This window comes from Mirounga angustirostris, unplaced genomic scaffold (genome assembly GCF_029215605.1).
Source record: "Mirounga angustirostris isolate CCGP_5_RB_7025 unplaced genomic scaffold, mMirAng1.0.hap1 SCAF_9, whole genome shotgun sequence".
NCBI lineage: Eukaryota > Metazoa > Chordata > Mammalia > Carnivora > Phocidae > Mirounga > Mirounga angustirostris.
The window spans coordinates 104,890,167-104,908,313 of NW_026991717.1; the positions used below are offsets into that span (position 1 = coordinate 104,890,167).

At 37.8% G+C, this 18,147-nt stretch overlaps 2 protein-coding genes across 16 annotated transcripts in view; one reads left to right on the plus strand and one right to left on the minus strand.

Annotated features, from left to right (window-relative positions):
- The window catches only part of RTN1 (reticulon 1), a 385,922-nt gene extending 383,402 nt beyond the window's left edge, over positions 1 to 2,520 (minus strand). For all 8 annotated transcript variants that reach the window (XM_064571133.1, XM_064571130.1, XM_064571127.1 and 5 more), the window contains exon 1: positions 2,355 to 2,520. The gene's annotated coding sequence lies outside the window, so the exon portion shown is untranslated. The remainder of the gene's footprint in view (positions 1 to 2,354) is intronic.
- A 91-nt stretch (positions 2,521 to 2,611) lies between these two features.
- Positions 2,612 to 18,147, plus strand: part of PCNX4 (pecanex 4) — a 52,973-nt gene continuing 37,437 nt past the window's right edge. For 7 of the 8 annotated variants that reach the window (XR_010405203.1, XR_010405204.1, XM_064571123.1 and 4 more), the window contains exons 1-2: positions 2,612 to 3,052; positions 13,578 to 14,322. Coding sequence is in view for 5 of the 8 variants with exons in the window: in XM_064571123.1 (XP_064427193.1) it covers positions 13,625 to 14,322 (698 nt within the window). In the remaining 3 variants the exon portion in view is untranslated. Of the gene's footprint in view, positions 3,053 to 13,577; positions 14,550 to 18,147 lie in introns of all 8 variants that reach the window. The other variant, XM_064571124.1, reaches the window with a different exon arrangement.

Genomic DNA, 18,147 nt, shown 5'->3' on the forward strand with positions numbered 1-18,147 from the left:
TGGGGCAGAGTGAGGGTTTTATAACTGGATTCTTCTGTTTTTTACTTTTTGGCAAGAGGACTAACTTGAAAATGGGCAAAACCATTACACAAAAACATGTATGCCGTGATAATGGCTGGGTAAACATTTTCTCTGGCTAAAGAAGCAGCTCCAGATTTTTGGTAATGTTTCACTTTATGTCAATCAGCAGGGTTAACAGAAAAAATGTGGATCTTGAAGACATACCGATATAGGCTCATTTCTAAATCTCATTTGTTTTACTTTTCTGAAGCTCCAGATTCCTTGTATTTGAAATGAGAATAACAATAAGCTACCTCCGTAAGGTTAAAATTAAATAGGGCTCATAGGTATCTGACTTATGCTCTAAATATTTGCTAAATGAATGAATTATGGTCTCCATTCTGGAATACCTCTTCTCCTGCATCTTCATCCAGCTAACTTGTACTTATTTTTTTATACCTCTGTTGCAGCCATCCTGAATTTCCCTAGAATGACTCCTATGTCCCACTTCTGTGTTTCTATGGCTCCAGTGCCTCTTTATCACATACTCTGTAATTACTTATGTCCTGGTTAGTCTCTCATTATATTTTGGTAAATTCCTTGATGATAGGGATCATGTGTTATTTGACTTTGTATCTGCAGCAAATAGGTGTGGTTCCTGGCAAACATCATCTACTATTTCAATAAATACTGAATGAATACTTTTTTTTTTTAAAGATTTTATTTATTTATTTGACAGAGAGAGACACAGGGAGAGAGGGAGTACAAGCAGGGGGAGTGGGAGAGGGAGAAGCAGGCCTCCCGCGGAGCAGGGAGCCCGATGCGGGGCTCGATCCCAGGACCCTGGGATCATGACCTGAGCCGAAGGCAGACGCTTAACGACTGAGCCACCCAGGTGCCCCCTGAATGAATACTTTTTATGTACAAGTAGCCAAAGGCCTTGTACCATAAGCTTTACTAATTTTATTCCAAGTGCAAAGTAACAAACATACTGGAAAAAAAGAAAAATTTAACAACCAAATATCTACAGCAGGTATTACAACAACAAAAATATTAATTGATTGAATTATACGTAATTTAGGGTGACAAAAATACAGCCTCTCTACATGAAGAGAATAGCTCATTCTAAGCACTTAAGCTGTGCCTAACTAAGCGATCTACAGTTATTTAACCCAATCTACCCAACTCCCTGCGGGGTAAATTTTGTCTCCATTATTAACCCTATTTTATAAGATTTGGAAACTGAGCACCAGGAAGATTAGGTAACCCCTGTATCACACAGGTAGTGAGCTGTGATGTCAGGGTTCCAACAAGTTAGGACTTCCTGACTCCAGAGCCTCAACTCTTAACCACACTACACTGACTTCCTAGCAATTGCAGATGCCTCAAAGATGCTTAATGTGGTACCCTGACCCATGACGACTAAGGTTATGTCTTCCCCCAAAGTATGGGAAACATTAAGTCCATTTCCCCATCAGACCGAACTATGAAAGGTTTACCTACTAATTGTGTCTTCGAAGTATATGTACGTCATTGAAACTCTGCACAAGGTTTTCTTCCCCATACTTAAAAAACTACATTTTCCCTCTGAATAGAGTAGCATTTATCTATCTATCTAAGCTTTGGCTTTCTTTTAATATTAACACACAAAAATTTTTCCTATTATGGCCTGAAAACCTAGATGTTTAAGAACTAAGCCATCAATTCCAGTAAAGCCAGAAAACAAAAAAGGCCGCATTTATAGTCTTGAGGTAAGGAGATCCAAATAAGACAGTCCTTGAACACTCAGGAGTCCCAAGTATGCAGAACTGCTGGAGTGTCAATCACTTAGGGAAACACAAGTACCTGACACAAAATACTGACAAACTGGCTTCGGAGTTCCCTTAAATAGCCTCTAAATCATTTGAGACCAATTACCAATTTAACGCTCTAAGGGGCCGCCTTGTGGACTTCCAACTAGCAACCTGAAAGATGTCCAGAACATGAGGAAGAAACCAAACTTCATGGAAAATGGAGGCGGTGGGCGTCTAACTTTAAACTAGCAAAACTGGGACTCTGTGGCCATCCTACAGAGATTCCCCGACCTTAAATTGCCTCTAAGTATTAACAGTCCGCTACGGTTTTGTTTTTTTTTTTCTCCCAATTAGGATACGTGGACTTTGCCTTATTTTATTAATAAACAGATACCTTCTTAGTAGCATGATTCAATGATGGACATTGTGGTTCCTTGCATTTAAAAATCTCCTCAGGGAGAAAAAATACGCAATAAAGGGCAATAGCTAGCACGTATATTCAGTTCCAAATCTTCCAAGCCGAAGAGGATGTATGAAGTATTACTTAAAAGCATTTATTACCGTGGGTGTGCTGGGTGGCGATGGCCAAAGTGCTGATACAGTTAATGGAACTTGCGAGACGGCGAGCGGTTGGAGTCACACTACACGCCTGAGACCGCAGTCAGACCACCCTCAAGCCAAAGCTCGCGAAATGGCGGCCGCACGTCAATCTGCCAGAAAGCACTACCCACTGCCTTGGACACGTCACGTCACCAGGGAAACGGCGCTCTTGCGTAGGGGCGCGGCCCTGGGTGAAAGTTCAGAGCTGGCTGAGATCCTCCCCGTCGCCTCGGTGGAGGCCCAAAGCGAGGCCAGAGCGGGGGAGACTCCCACGACCCCTAATCAGGGGAGCGTGGGCCCACGCCTGGAGTGAACGGAGCGCGCCTCTTCCCCACCTCCGCCTCGCCTAGCGGGCGGGTGGGGAAGCGCCCCAGGGCGAGCACAAGCCGAGGGGCGGGGCGAGTCGAGCGCCCGAACCGCCCCCGAGCGAGGTCTCGGTTCCGCGGCGGTGGCGCCCGCTAGAGTTGACGTTAGCCATGGAAACGCGGAGAAGGCTCAGGCGCGATCGCGGTGAGCCGGTTACCTGGCCACTAGAGCTTCTCTGCTTCTGCGTTCGGGTCGCAGGCAGCCTCCGGGCGGGATCGCCCAACCCGGGTTTACCTGCAAAAATGCAGTTCCCGGGATTCCTTCGCATCGCCTCTTTCCTCGGGTGACTCGAGGTACGTTCCTTCCCCGACACCCACCTGGGGACGTCTTGGTCACCTAAATTTCAAAGCCTATGCAGAGCCACGTTGTTCTGGCAGTTTTAATTGCCACAGATTTCTCGTTCTTCGTTATAAAACCTTCAAGTGCGATTATTGCACTTTAGACGGAAGGTGAACTCAGTGGCTGGAGGAATCAATCCAATGTGACTTTAACTTTCTTTCAAAAGACTGATTTAGCTTGTTGAGTTACAGCATTTTGTTTCTAAGGGACACTTGCGAAATGGAAAACGGTCCATTGAGTCTTGATTTAGTGATGTCCTTGTTACCCCAATAAAGTGTACAAATTGCAGCCCTTAGACAGTACTGTGCTCTTTCCTTACCTCCAACTAAACCGCGTTTGCCCCAATTTGGTCAACTTCTGGCCCCTGAACATGATTAACTCTTCCCCCGCGCCCCCCATCTGCTGCCTCTTTTCACAACTGTCAAGGACCGATGTTTACATCAAGGAATCTACAACATCAGAGGTTATTTATCAGATCTGTGAAATGATTATCTGCTCTTTACCCATCATTTCTCTTTTATTCAGCGATATATAATATTAGGTGGATTCTTGTTGTGTGTGTGTGTGTGAATCACTCTTACAATTAGGGCAAAGACCATCCTTTATATTATTGAGTGTCCACTACCACCCATGTCAAATCTCCAAACCCTTATCACAGCATCCAGAGCCAGACTCATGACCAGATATTGCCATTTTAGTAATTTAACTGCGACATTTGTCAGCCACTCTTAAACTTCCTACTAGTTATTAACAGACAGTACCGGGTTAGGGAACTCTTCTGTTTCTTTTTCCTTTGTAAGAACTTTGTTGAAATGGAGTTCACATTCCATACAGTTCACTCATTAAAAGTGTACAATTCAACACCTGAAACTAATACACTGTATGTAACTAACTGGAATTTACATTTAAAATTTTTTTAAATGTATTACAGATTTTAAAAAGTGTACAGTGGTTTTTAGTATATTCACAGAATTGTGCAACTATTACTACGGTCAATTTTAGAACATTTCATCACCCCTTTAAAAAGCCCTTTATCCTTTAGGAATTACTCCCTCCCACCCTTGTCACTATCCCCACCAGCCTTAGGCAAACATTAAACTGTTCTCTGTCTTTATAGATTTGCATGTTCTGGACATTTCATATAAATGGAAGCATACAAGTTTCATCCATGTTGTAGCATATGTCAGTACTTCATTCTTGTTTATAGCCTAATAATATTCCATCATATGGATATACCACATTTTATTTCATCTGTTGATGGACATTTTGGGTGTTTTCACTTCTTGGCTATTAATATTTCTGCAATGAATGTTCATGTACAAATTTTTGTGTAGACTTATGTTCTCATTTCTCTTAGGTAAATACCCAGGAATAGAATTGCTAGGTCATATGGTAACTTTATGTTTAGCCTTTTTAGGAACTGCCAGACTGTTTTTGAAAGCAGCTGCACCATTTTGCCTTACAACTTGGGGGTTCGGTTTTCTCCACAATCTCACCAATACTATTTTTGATAACCAGTCAAGTGGATTTGAAGTGATATCTCGTTGTGGTTTTGGTTTGCATTTTTCTAATGAGTGAGTAATGATGTGGGGCATTGTCTTGTGTGATTATTAGCAATTTGTAAATTATCTTTGGAGAAATGTCTATTTTAATCCTTTAAATTGGCTTATTTGTTTTTTTCACTATTGAGTTGTAAGAGTTCTTTATATATTCTGGATGTAAATCCCTTATCATATATATGATTTGCAAAAAATTTTTCCCATTCTGAGTGTTGTTTTCATTTTCTTGATGGTGAGAACCTTTTCTTCTAGACACTTTCCCATTTGTGTTTCTTTATCTCTTATCAAGGAGTCCTACATGCCAGTGCCCTCATGCTGGCTTAGCTAACAAAAGTTTCCCATTTGACATTTTGGAGATTCCTCTCAGGCCCACTTTTCCCTGAAAACTCTCCCAAATTATCCTTCTATTTTTCTAGCCTCAAAAATAAAATTCCCTTTCATTTGGCAGTGGCTTGGTATGATTGAAAAACTCAGTCAGCCACCAACTGACATGGTGTGTTGGTTAAGTCACTTAATTTCACTGGTTCTCAGTTCTCTTTTCTGTAAAGTAAGTTGGTTTACTTCTGGTAATTCATGTGAATGGTAGACTTCATTCACCTGATACTTGATTTTGAAAGAAAAACTTGTTAATTGCTTTGAATTTATAATTGGTAAGATGTATGCAGTGTGGGAAATGTAGATTGGAAGAGAAGTGTTAGCTGGGCCTGCTGCATATTTGTGAGGCGCTGATGTGACTTTTGGCTATTTTCTACCATCTTATTTTTCCAAAAGTAATGGAATGTTAATAATTCATATTCTAGTGTTGTACATTTGAGAAGGGTGAATCATAGAACTGACAACTCATCATTCTACCTATGAAGTTTTCCCAGTATCTGCACTAAATAGATCCTTTGAGCTATCTACTTAGCCTTTCCATCCAGTCAGTTTTCTCTACAAACCAATTCCTGTGAATATACAGAAAACTCTTAGATTCAAAGACCCTCCTAAAATCTTGAATTTGAATAAATACCATTTTGTAGATCAAAGAGATGTTATTGTGCTTGTTCTTTCACTTTAAGACTCTTTTTAGGTGCTTGAGTAGATTTTCCTTTTATTGGTGAGTAGAAGAGACTGCTTACTACATAATTGATAAACTATAACATGAAATATGTTTTTCATGTTTTAGCACTCAATGTCTTTCAAAAGGTTCTTCAAGAATTTAGCTGTTTGCCACTGGTATGGCATTTATTTAGGATTCATAGAGTATTTTCAGAATTATAGGGGTGGCTATCTTTGCATCTCTAGATTCCTGCTAATATCCTCAACAGTTAGCACTTGGCTATCAAAAAAGTCCATAGATGCTTTTTTGTTAGAACTGCTCTGACAGGAACAGGTCATTTTATCCAGGGCAAATGAGAATAAAGTTGTGTCATAGCATGTTTTTTGAGTACTCAGGTGTAAGCCATTTTGTTTCTTTTCCAGACCTGAAGTTTTTTGTTTTCCAAATTAGTAAAGGTGTGAAAAGTAGAACTTCAGTATATTTCCTTTCAAATTTTTAAAAATACTTTTTAGGAACATGGATGAGGACATTCTATATATTACTGACAGAGTTTGTGTAGACATTTTTTAAACAAGCAGGAATTACTTTTTCTTGACAAGTTAATTTTGTTTAATAATTTTATGTTATTTATAGACTAACTTTGTGTATCGTTTATTCTCTTGATAATGAAAATTAAAATAATTTCGGAGTTTTTACCAGTAATAATTATTTGAGAGGGAAATAATCTGTATCCCACTGGATTATAAACTTCTTTGGATCAGCCTTATTACCATTACCTAGTACATCATGGGTATTCAAAAGTTTAAATGTGTGGAAAGTACTAAATTTTCATTTAGCTATTTCTCTATGAAAGGAAGGTTAACACATTTGTCTATATTAACAGCTGTCAGAATGAACTCTTTAGTCTTCACCAGCATCTTCTAACAGTGCTTCAAGAGCAAGTTAACATAGGGGGAGAAAAAAAGATTATGACATATGTCAGAGCTAATATCCTTCATATGTTAAAAGTCCTTTCAAATTAATAAGAGACGTGAACACTTTAAAAGAAAAAGAGACAAAGGACCCAAAAAGGCAATTTACAAAGAAATTAAATGACATTTATCTGCATGTATACACACGTATGTGTAGTGAATATTCTCAGAAAGATAGACCATGTTAATGAAATAATAATAGGATTCTATAAAAAGGAATATCTAGGGGTTAAAGGTGTACTCTTACAAATTAAAAATGTGAGAGCAAAGATTTAATAAAATTTGACAAATAGGAGATAGTAAGTTTCCTGAAAGTATAACAAAAATACAGTTGGGGCACAGTGCTGAAGTGTCCAATAAATATGTGTGGATTCAATGTCACCTTATACCTGTTAGGATAGCTATTAGAAAAAAAAGAAAGAAAAATAACAAATGTTCGCAAGGATGTGGAAAAATTAGGACCCATGTAAAGTGTTAATAGGATGCAAAATGTTGCATTTGCTATGGAGAACAGTGTGGAAGGTCCTCAAAAAATTAAAAATAGAGCTACCATATGATCCAGCAATCCCACTTAAGGGTATTTATCCAAAAGAATTGAAATCAGAATCTTGAAGAGGTATTTGCCCTCCTGTGTTCATTGCAGCATTATTCACCATAGCCAAAGAGCAGAAGCAACCCAGTGTCTGTCAACAGATGAATGGATAAAGAAAATGTGTTATATACACGCAATGGAATATTATTTAGCCCTAAAAGGGAAGGAAGTCCTGCCATTTGTGATCACGTGGATAAGCCTTGAAGACATTATGCTAAGTGAAATAAGCCAGTCAGGAAAAGGACAAATACTGTGTGATTCTACTTGTATGAGGTGTCTAAAATTGTCAGACTTACAGAAACAGGGTAGAATGAAGGTTGCCAGGAGCTTGGGGGAGAAAGAAACAGGAGGAAGATTTGCTATATAAATCTTTAGTTGTACAAGATGAATAAGTTCTAGAGATCTACAGTACAACATTGTATTGCTACTTGACAATACTGTATTATATGCTTAAAAATTTGTGTTGTTAAGTGTTCTTATAAAAAAATATGAATCTAACAGAAAAGAAAAAAGTGTAGGTTCAATGAATGAAATTAACCAATCAATAAAAATAATATGATAGGTTAAAAACAAGTAAACTTCACTGAATAAAAATCAGACAATTGGCTAGACTTCTGTTTTTAGGAATTCTGTTTGCCAAACTAAGAAGACTGTAAATTTATTGTAATCCCCCCAACCTGCTACTTTTTGTTATCTTTTGTTTTGTTTTGTTTTGTTTTTAAGGGATTTTTCAGGTTGATATCTTGCCTGATTCCTGAGTTAAAGTTGAAAACTAAGAATTCCTTCCTGGTACATCATCAAATTGATCTGTTTCTCACCCTTCTGAATAATGCATAAGAAACACGGCTCAAATTCCAAACAAAGCAGTGTTTCTATGGCTACTTTGTTGGCCCACTTTCAGAGTAGCATACGAAGAAAACATATGGCCAAAATCAATGTTGTGATGCCATCTTTATCCCTTAACCTTTCTTTTCACAGCATTTTTCTTTTCCTAAGCCTTGAGACATTTTTCATTTTACCATGTTGGAGGCAGCAGCCATATAAGTGCATCAGTCTGTTTGGGAATTATCTCTGAGAATGTATGCCAAAATCTCATTCAGGACCTGAGTTTTAATTATTCTGATTTTATTTTCTATTCTAGTAATCCAGATTAGGATTTAGAAGGTCTTTCTGTATAAATGTTAAGTGTTGCTTCCTATAAAGAAAATATTTTTTAAATATTCCAGGATCTGTAATTAAATTAAAAATCACACAGTACCAGTTTATCATAATTTTTGCTTTAATGAATTTCTAGTATCTGTTCTACAATTTCTTTTATCCTTAAAATATTAGAAAATACCCATACTAGAAATAACCTTTTCAGGAATCTGATATTCTTGCTACTTGTCAGCTTGCCTTCATAATCTTTTTCCTTGTGTACCTTTGTTTATGACATTCCTACTTGATTGGTGTATCTTTTTAATTCTCCTTGGCTTAGCTAAATTTTTAAAATTGTAATTGAAGCTCAGGCCAGTATTTCTCAAAGTAGTTTAAATAGAACACTATATACATGAACTGTTACTAGGTATGTGGGAAAGATGGGCTCCCTGTTCAAGTAAGTTTGGAAAATTCAAATGATACATTTTAAGCAGGTTTGCAGTGGTGGTGTTTTTTTAACTTCAAAGATGTCTCAAAGTCTTCAGTTTGCTGATAGCCACTGTGACTCTTCAAGGTCTAGTGTGTTATTTCTCAAACTTCTTTGACCATGGATCCCTTTTAAGAAACATTATATAAGGCAAATAATTCCGTATCCTTCAGCCTTTCTTTTAATATCACATTAAAATAATTCAAATCACCATCTAAGTGTCCTCCCACATACTTCTAAGGTATCTTGAGGGAATTCAAGTATGAACATTCTTTTCATACTTCTCGATGTGCTTTCACTTCTTTTTTCGATTACTCTTGCTTCATTTTGACTCTTGTACCTGCTATTTTATCTCTGCTTTTCTCTCCTAGTATGAACTAGCTTCTCTTTCCTGATAGTGAAGGAAGTTAAAATGTAGCATAATGCAGGGAGCAAATTAAAGTTGGATTTCTGACTTGTTAAAATTCTCTAACCATTTCCTTTTCTGTTACAGAAACCCAGCCATGTTTCTTCTTCAGGCCCATCCTGTTCCTATTTTGCTTTGGGACATACTGCTCTAGGCAAAAGTCTTCTCTGAGCCAATAATACTATCAATAAATGCTGTTATTTATTCCATATTTTAAAAAATTTAAGATATTTTCTAAACATTTAAAAACTAAGAATAAAGAGTTTATGAGTTTACTGTTTTGAGTGGGGCAGGATATGCAGGAAGAGGTTTTCAAAACAGTAAATACTCCCAACTTCCCTTTTAAACAGCAGCGTTTAATGTTTTCTTTTAATTTTAATCATCTTATTTAAGCTCTACCATTAATGTATTATATTCCTCTCTATGCCAAGGTATTTTACTAAATATTACGGAGAATTGGAAATGTCTCAAGATTTGGCCCCTGCCCACAAATAACTTATTGGTAGAGAAAAGACATACATATGAAAAAAAATAACACGTGAAGAGGTGAACAATACAAGAAATGCCCTATGTTGATTAATGTTACAAGATGAGTAGTTTGAACAAGCAATGTTTGATATGCAGAGAGAAGAGAGTGTTCTGGGAATTTTCAGAAAGAATTAGACTCAATCTTGAAAGTTGACCAAGAATACCAATTAGGAAAGGGAAGAAAGGACATCCTAGGCAAAGGAGAGGGCATGAGCAGAAGCACCATAAGGAAAAGGGCAGGATGTTTTTGCAAGGCATGGGGCTGAGAATTCTAGAGATTATTTGGTAATTTGAAGAGGTATCAGAACGTTCTATGTACGGGGTGCCTGGGTGGCTCAGTCGTTCAGCGTCTGCCTTCGGCTCAGGTCATGATCCCAGGGTCCTGGGATCGAGCCCCGCATCGGGCTCCCTGCTCGGCGGGAAGCCTGCTTCTCCCTCTCCTACTCCCCCACTTGTGTTCCTGCTCTCACTAACTCTCTCTCTTTGTCAAATAAATAAATAAAATCTTTAAAAAAAAATTACACATAAAAAAAAAAAGTTCTATGTAAAATACACAGTACTTGCAGGGCTGTCATGTTCAATAAAACCTATGACTTGTTCTGTGTAGAACTAAGACCAATGGCCAGAAGATAAAAAATGGTAAGTGTTTACCCTAACAGTGTAACAAGAGATGCTCTAAGGTAGTAATTCTTAATGGTGACCCCCAAACCTTTCGTGATGCCTGGAAGCTCTCTCTAGGACTGATATTGGTTGGGTAGAACTGACCTATAGGAAGACTGTTTTAAACTGAAGAAAGAACAGAAAGGAAGGGAGGGAAGGAGGGAGGGGGAAGAAGGGAGGGAAAAAAAGAAAAGAAAGACTTAAGATGGCTTTAAATTTATGCGTGTATGGTAAAATACATATAATGTTTACTATCTTAACCATTTTTAAGCATATAGTTCAGTGGTATTAAATACATTCACATTATTGTGCAGTCATCACCATCATTCATCCCTGTGACTCTTTTCATCTTGTGAAACGTTATGCCCATTAAGCAGTAACTTCCATTCTCTTTCCTCAGCCCATGGCAACCACCATTCAACTTTCTATGATTTTGACAACTCTAAGTACCTTCTCTTAGTGAAATTATGCGTATTTGTCTTATTGTGACTGAGTTATTTTGCTTAACATAAGTTCTTTAAGGTTCATCCATGTTATAGCATATTGCAGGATTTCCTTCCTTTTTAAGGTTGAAAAAATATCCATTGTATGCATATACCACATTTTGTTTATCCATACATCCTTTGGTGGACATTTGGGTTGCTTCCATGTTTTAGTTATTGTGAATAATGTTGTTGTGAACATGAATTACAAATATCTTTGATACCCTGCTTTCAGTTCTTTGGGGTGTATAGCCAGAGATAAAAAAACCTAGATCATACAATAATCTGATTTTTAATTTTTTGAGGAACCACCATACTGTTTTCCACACAGCTATACCATTTGATATTTCCACCAACAGTGCACAAGGGTTCCAGTTTTCCACATCCTCACCAATACTTGTTGTTTTCTGTTTTTCTGATAGTAGCCATCCACATAGGTGTGAAGTGGTATTTTGTTACAGTTTTGATTTGCATTTCTCTAATGATTAGTGGTGTTGAGCATCTTTTCATGTGTTTATTGCCATTTGTATATCTTCTTTGGACAAATGTCTATTCGAGTCCTTTGCCAATTTTTGAATTGTTTGTTTGGTTGTTAAGTCTTAGGAGTTCTCTGTATATTATGGATAGCGATCCCTTATCAGATAGATATACGATATGCAGATATTTTCTCCTATTCTGTGAGTTGCCTTTTCACTCTGTTGATAGTGTCTTTGATGCACACAATTTTTAAATTTTCATGAAGTCTAATTTGTCTGTTTTCCTTTTGTAACCCTTGTACCTTTGGTGTCATATCCAAGAAGTCACTGCCAAATCCAGTATTGGAAGCTTTTGTCCTGTGTTTTCTTCTAAGAGCTTTATTGTTTTAGGTCTTACCTTAGACATTTTGAGTTAATTTTTGTGTTTGACGTTAAGGGTCTAATTTCATTCTTTTGCATATGGATACTCAGTTTTCCTGGCACCATTTATTGCAAAGACCATCCTTTCCCCATCGAATGGTCTTGGTACCCTTGTCAAATATTTTACCATACATATGAGGATTTATTTCTGGGTTCTCTATTTCATTGGCCTTTGTGTCTTGCTTTATGAAGATAGTTTTAAACTTAATTTTTCTTTTCCAGCCCAATATATGATCCCTGAGTAATACTTTGTTAGCTATCTTATGTCAGGCAAATGTGTTTTCAGAATAAACTACTGAGTATATCCCAGGAAAAGGAAAAGTTGAAGAGAAGAGAATCTGTGCTATCTGATATTTAGATTTTTTTTTTTAAAGATTTTATTTATTTATTTGACAGAGAGAGACACAGCGAGAGAGGGAACACAAGCAGGGGGAGGGGGAGAGGGAGAAGCAGGCTTCCCGAGGAGCAGGGAGCCCGATGCGGGGCTCGGTCCCAGGGCCCTGGGATCATGACCCGAGCTGAAGGCATACACTTAACGACTGAGCCACCCAGGCGCCCCTTGATACTTAGATTTTTAAAAAATATTTTATTTTTTTAAAGTAATCTCTACACCCAAAGTGGGGCTCAAACTCATGACCCTGAGATCAAGAGTCACATGCTCTACTGACTGAGCCAGCCTGGCACCCCAATACTTAGATTTTTGTGGCCCTTAAATGAAAATAATCTAGACTACAGCACATACAGGTCCTATTATTGTTTCATGTTTTCCTAGTTTGGGTAGATTTTGGAAACTGATAACAGGGAAAGTAAAAATTGAATCAAAAAGTGGTTTGCTTATGGTAACATAGCTAATAATAAGCATTTAGTCAGACACCTGGAGTCTTTTGATTTCCAGTTTATTGTTCTTTCTACTGCATATTGAGCTGCCAGTGCCTTTTTACTGAAATGTTACTATTTTAGCAGGATTTGACTTTTAAATTCTCAGAAAACCCTAAGTTTACTCTAATTGCTAAATGGTGTGACTAAGTATTTCTATTTCTTTTTCCATTTCTATTTTCATTCCAAGTCAAGGGAATTAAAGAGAATGTCCTCATTTTTATAGAGCAGGGTTTGGCCAGCTATGGCCCACAGGCTGAATCTGGCCCAGAGGTACAGGTAAAAATACCATAAAGCTTTACTGGAACACAATTACTCCTACTATTCATTTATTTATGTATTATCTGTGGCTGCTTTTCTGCTATGACAGCAGAATTGAATCATTGTAGTGAGATCATATTGTCCACAAAGCCTAAAATATTTACTCTTCAGCCCCTATAGAAAAATTTTGCTGACCCTTAATAATAGAGGAAAAATTTAAAAACAAACATCAAAAACTCTTAGGAAACAATTAGTTAAACCACTGGCAGATTTGAGTTGAGAGCACTGGCTTTTTGAACTTTTCTTTGACTTTAAAATCTAAAAGTGTTAGTTAATTTAAGATCTAATCCTAAATATTAAGTTCTAGATAAATTAATAATTAATATGAATCTTTTTCAAGTAAAAAACAACTTCACAACTATTTGTTTAGTGCCACGTGTGCATCAGGCAATGGGGAGGAGCTAGAGACGTGAAGTTCTAAACCCTGCCCTTGAAGGAATTAAGGAGAGAAAAATAGAAATGTGCCCCCTCCCTCCATCTTTTAAGTATGACATTGTCAAGTAATGACTTTTTTCTTTTGCTTAGAGACTGCTATGTTCCAGAAGAGGATGTGACTTTCAGAATAATCCTGAATGAGAAGGATGAGTCCAGATGTGCCTCTGCTGAATGATTACAAACAGGACTTCTTTCTGAAGCGCTTTCCGCAGACTGTTCTTGGAGGCCCTCGATTCAAATTAGGCTATTGCGCCCCTCCTTACATATATGTTAATCAAATTATCCTTTTTCTGATACCATGGGTTTGGGGTGGACTAGGAACACTCTTGTATCAGTTGGGCATTTTGGAAGACTATTACACAGCAGCGTTTTCAGGTGGACTAATGCTTTTCGCTGCATTTATCATCCAGTTCACAAGTTTATATGCCAGAAACCAATCGGTGACGGTAGAAAGAATGCTAACCACAGATATCTTAGCAGAGGAAGATGAACATGACTTTACAAGTTGTGCTGGTACTGAGACTATCAAATTTCTAATTCCTGGCAAGAAATATATAGCCAATACAGTTCTTCATTCTTTTCTTGCTGGGTTAATGTGTGGTCTTGGAACATGGTATCTGCTCCCGAAGAGAATATCCCTGCTGTATGGCAGCACAGGAGGCACTGTTCTACTGTTTGTCTTTGGATGGATGACATTATGTATAGGAGAATATTCATTAATTGTAAACACAGCTGCAGAGACTGCGACTTTCCAACCCCAGGATACTTACGAAATCACTCCTCTTACGAGACCTCTTTATATTTTTTCCTTTGTTTCTGTAGATCTTGCACACAGGTAATAAGCTATCAGATACTTTATAACTTGCTTTATTTTTAAGCATTCATAGTATGAGCTCTCCTTAGTATTAAAAAAAGGAATCTATGAATTGAAAGTCATCAAGACCAAACCATTGGATGATAGGTTGTTCTGATGATTAATCTCTTAGGAGTAATCTCTATTAAACATTCATACGAAAGCAGTAATTAAACCTTATTGAAGAGTAAAAAGAAAACCCTTTAAAGGTAAGATAAATAAGCAAAATTTCAATTCTGTGTTTCACTTTCAATAACGAGCTATGAATCTATAAGCTAGCCTGGCTGAGACCTATGAAAAGAGATGGAACTTTCCTATGAGGGTCTAATGAAGAATTTGAAATTTATACACATAAATATTATGTACAGATTGAGTGAATTTGAGATGAATAACTTATTTCTAATTTTGTAGCAACTATACAGAAGGAATATTAATTTTTTTGATTTGCTATAGTAGAAAAATAGAAAATAGAGTTTTTAAACAAAATTGTTTACCAAACTGTTTACAAAATTGTTGGATAACCCCCTTTGCTTACCTTTTCTAAATCTGACTTTTATTTCTCTGTTTCTATAGATTACAGCTTTCTCTTTCACAGGTTCGTGTCCAGGTAGAAATGTATAGGCATGTAATGAACTGAATATTCATGTCCCCCCTCAAATTCATATGTTAAAGCCCATACCCCAGTGTGTTGGTGTTTGGAGATGGGATCTTTGGGAGGCAATTAGGAAAATGAGGGTGAGACCCTGATCTGATGGGATTAGTGCTCTTTCAAGAAGAGACACCAGAGAGCTTGATCTCTCTCTTTCTCCACTATATGAGGATACAGTGAGAAGGCTGCTGTCTGCAAACCAGGAAGAGAGTTTTCAGCAGAACCTGACCATGCTGGCACGCTGATCTTGGACTTCCAGCCTCCAGAATAATTTCTGTTGTATCAGCCACCCAGTCTGGTATTTTATTATGGCAGCCCAAGCTGATTAAGATAGATTTTGATACCAAGAGGTGGGTTGCTCCTGTAACAGATACCTAAAAATGTGGAAGTGGCTTTGAAATTGGGTAATGGATAAAGACTGGAAGAGTTTTGAGGTGCATGCTAGAAATACGTACTTAAAGGCATTTCTGATGAGGTCTTAGAAATGAGAACCTGTTATTGAAAACTGGAGGAAAGGTGATTCTTGTTATCAAGTGGCACAAAACTTGGCTGAACCGCTTTCTAATGTTTTGTGGAAAGTAGAACTTGAGAGTGATGTAATTGGATATAGAGGTGAGGAGATTTCTAAGCAAGTGGTTCAAAGAACAGCTTGATTCCTCCTGACTGCTTATACGAAAGGAGAGATGAGTTGAAGAAGGAATTGATAAGCAAAAATGAACCAGAACTTGAAGGTTTCGAACATTTTTGGCCTATCCATACTGCAAAAAAAATGAGAAAGCATGTTCTGAAGTGAGCACCAAGAATGTGACTGGACTACCACTAAATAAAGAGTTTATGGGGTTGTATGACGAAAAATACTGCCAATTTCAACGAAAAGGGTCAGAGACAAGATGAAATGAACTAAGGCTGTTAGACTTTTTAGATTTGACAGGAAAAATGACCCCAAAAGTGATTCAGAGATTGTCAGGGCTACTTCTTTGGTTTCAACAAATTAAAATCTGGAAGACTTGGGGCTGGTATTGCCCTACAGAGCCTTGGGGGTGGGACCCCCATCTAGAGCTGTTTGGGTGATTATTATTGGCCTGGGGGGCAGAGTGTGAAACCAAAGAGGATTCTTTCCCAGCCTTGGGATCTAATGGAATTTGCCTTGCTACATTTTGGACTTCTTTGTAGCATGTCACCCTTTCCTTCTTTCCTGTTTCTCCCTTCTGGAATAAGAATGTCCATTCTGGGGCTGTCCCACCATTTTATTTTGGAAGCACATAAATTATCTGATTTCACAGGTTCACAGCTGGAGAGGGATTTTGCCTCAGGATCCGGTGTACCTCGAGTGTCACCTATATCTGATTTAGATGGTAGTTAGATAAACTGGACTTTAGAGTTGATGCTGGAATTTGTTAAGACTGTTGGGATGGGATGCATGTATTTTGCATGTAAGAAGAACATGAATTTGGGAGACTGGGGTAGAATGTTAAGGAATAAATGTATGTGCCCCCTCAAAATTCATATGTTGAGGCCCTAATCCCCAATGTGATGGTATTTGGAGATGGGGGTCTTTGAGAGGTAGTTGGGTCATCAGGGTGGTCCTATTCTAATGGGATTGGTGCCCTTATAAGAAGAGAGACCAGAGAGCTTGATCTCTCTCTTTCTCCACCATGTGAGGATTCAGTGAGAAGTTGACTGTCTGCAAGCCTTGAAGAGTGTTCTCATCAGAACCCGACCATGGTGGCACTCTGATCTTCCTGCCTCTAGAACTATGAGAAATAAATTTCTATTGTTTAAGCCACCTGGTCTGTGGTATTTTGTTATGGCAGCCTAAAATAAGACATTTAAAAATACTTAGCCAGGGGCGCCTGGGTGGCTCAGTTGGTTAAGCGACTGCCTTCGGCTCAGGTCATGATCCCGGAGTCCTGGGATCGAGTCCCACATCGGGCTCCCGGCTCAGCAGGGAGGCTGCTTCTCCCTCTGACCCTATCCCCTCTCATGCTGTTTCTCTCTCTGTCTCTCTCAAATAAATAAATAAATAATATATAATAATAATAAATAAATAAATAAATAAATAAATAAAATCTTTAAAAAAAAATACTTAGCCAGTTTTTGTACTGAAACTGACCTATTCTTTTTTTTTTTTTTTTTAAGATTTTATTTATTTATTTGACAGAGACACAGCAAGAGAGGGAATACAATCAGGGGGAGTGGGAGAGGGAGAAGCAGGCTTCCCACTGAGCAGGGAGCCCAATGTGGGGCTCGATCCCAGGACCCTGGGATCATGACCTGAGCCGAAGGCAGACGCTTAAGGACTGAGCCACCCAGGCGCCCCTGAAACTGACCTGTTCTTAAGGGGCCATTTGCTATTCCTTAAATCTTAATTTCTTCTAGTTGTGCTACATTTATGGACCAGAGGACACTATAATATCCTTGTTGTTCTTCACCTAATCAAATATGTAAGGGGAGAATTAGTTTATGGGAAATTCAATTATAATGGGTTTGTTAGTACCACTACCATTTACTAGTCGTAAAATATACTACAGTTAAATACTTGGTTTTGAAAAGTTAGCAGTAAATTTGAGTATATATATATATATATATATATACACACATTCATCCTCTTCTAAAAGATTTGAGTTTGTAAGATTATTTTCAGAATTGGGGCGCCTGGGTGGCTCAGTTGGTTGAGCGACTGCCTTCGGCTCAGGTCATGATCCTGGAGTCCCTGGATCGAGTCCCATATCGGGCTCTCCGCTCAGCGGGGAGTCTGCTTCTCCCTCTGATCTGCCCCCCTCTCATGTGCTCTCTCTCATTCTCTCTCTCTCAAATAAATAAAATCTTTAAAAAAAAAGATTATTTTCAGAATTTAGATTCTTGAGTTACTGTCTCACTGTGCTATTTTTGAAATCAGAAATTATATACCTGCTATAATACATCTTTGCATTTAAAATGATGCCCTAGGTTCTTTAATTTTAAAAAAATCTGTTAACTTATAATATGGTTACCTTGACTTTCTGTATTACTCATTTCTAAATGAAAGAACATTAATTTTTTTTACTGATTCTAGTTGAATTTAATATACAGTTTTAATGTTTACAGTTTGATCATTAGAGTTTTCTTTTTCAACTAAAAGGAGAAGACAAAAGCAAGCCCAAATCTATTTTTATAGA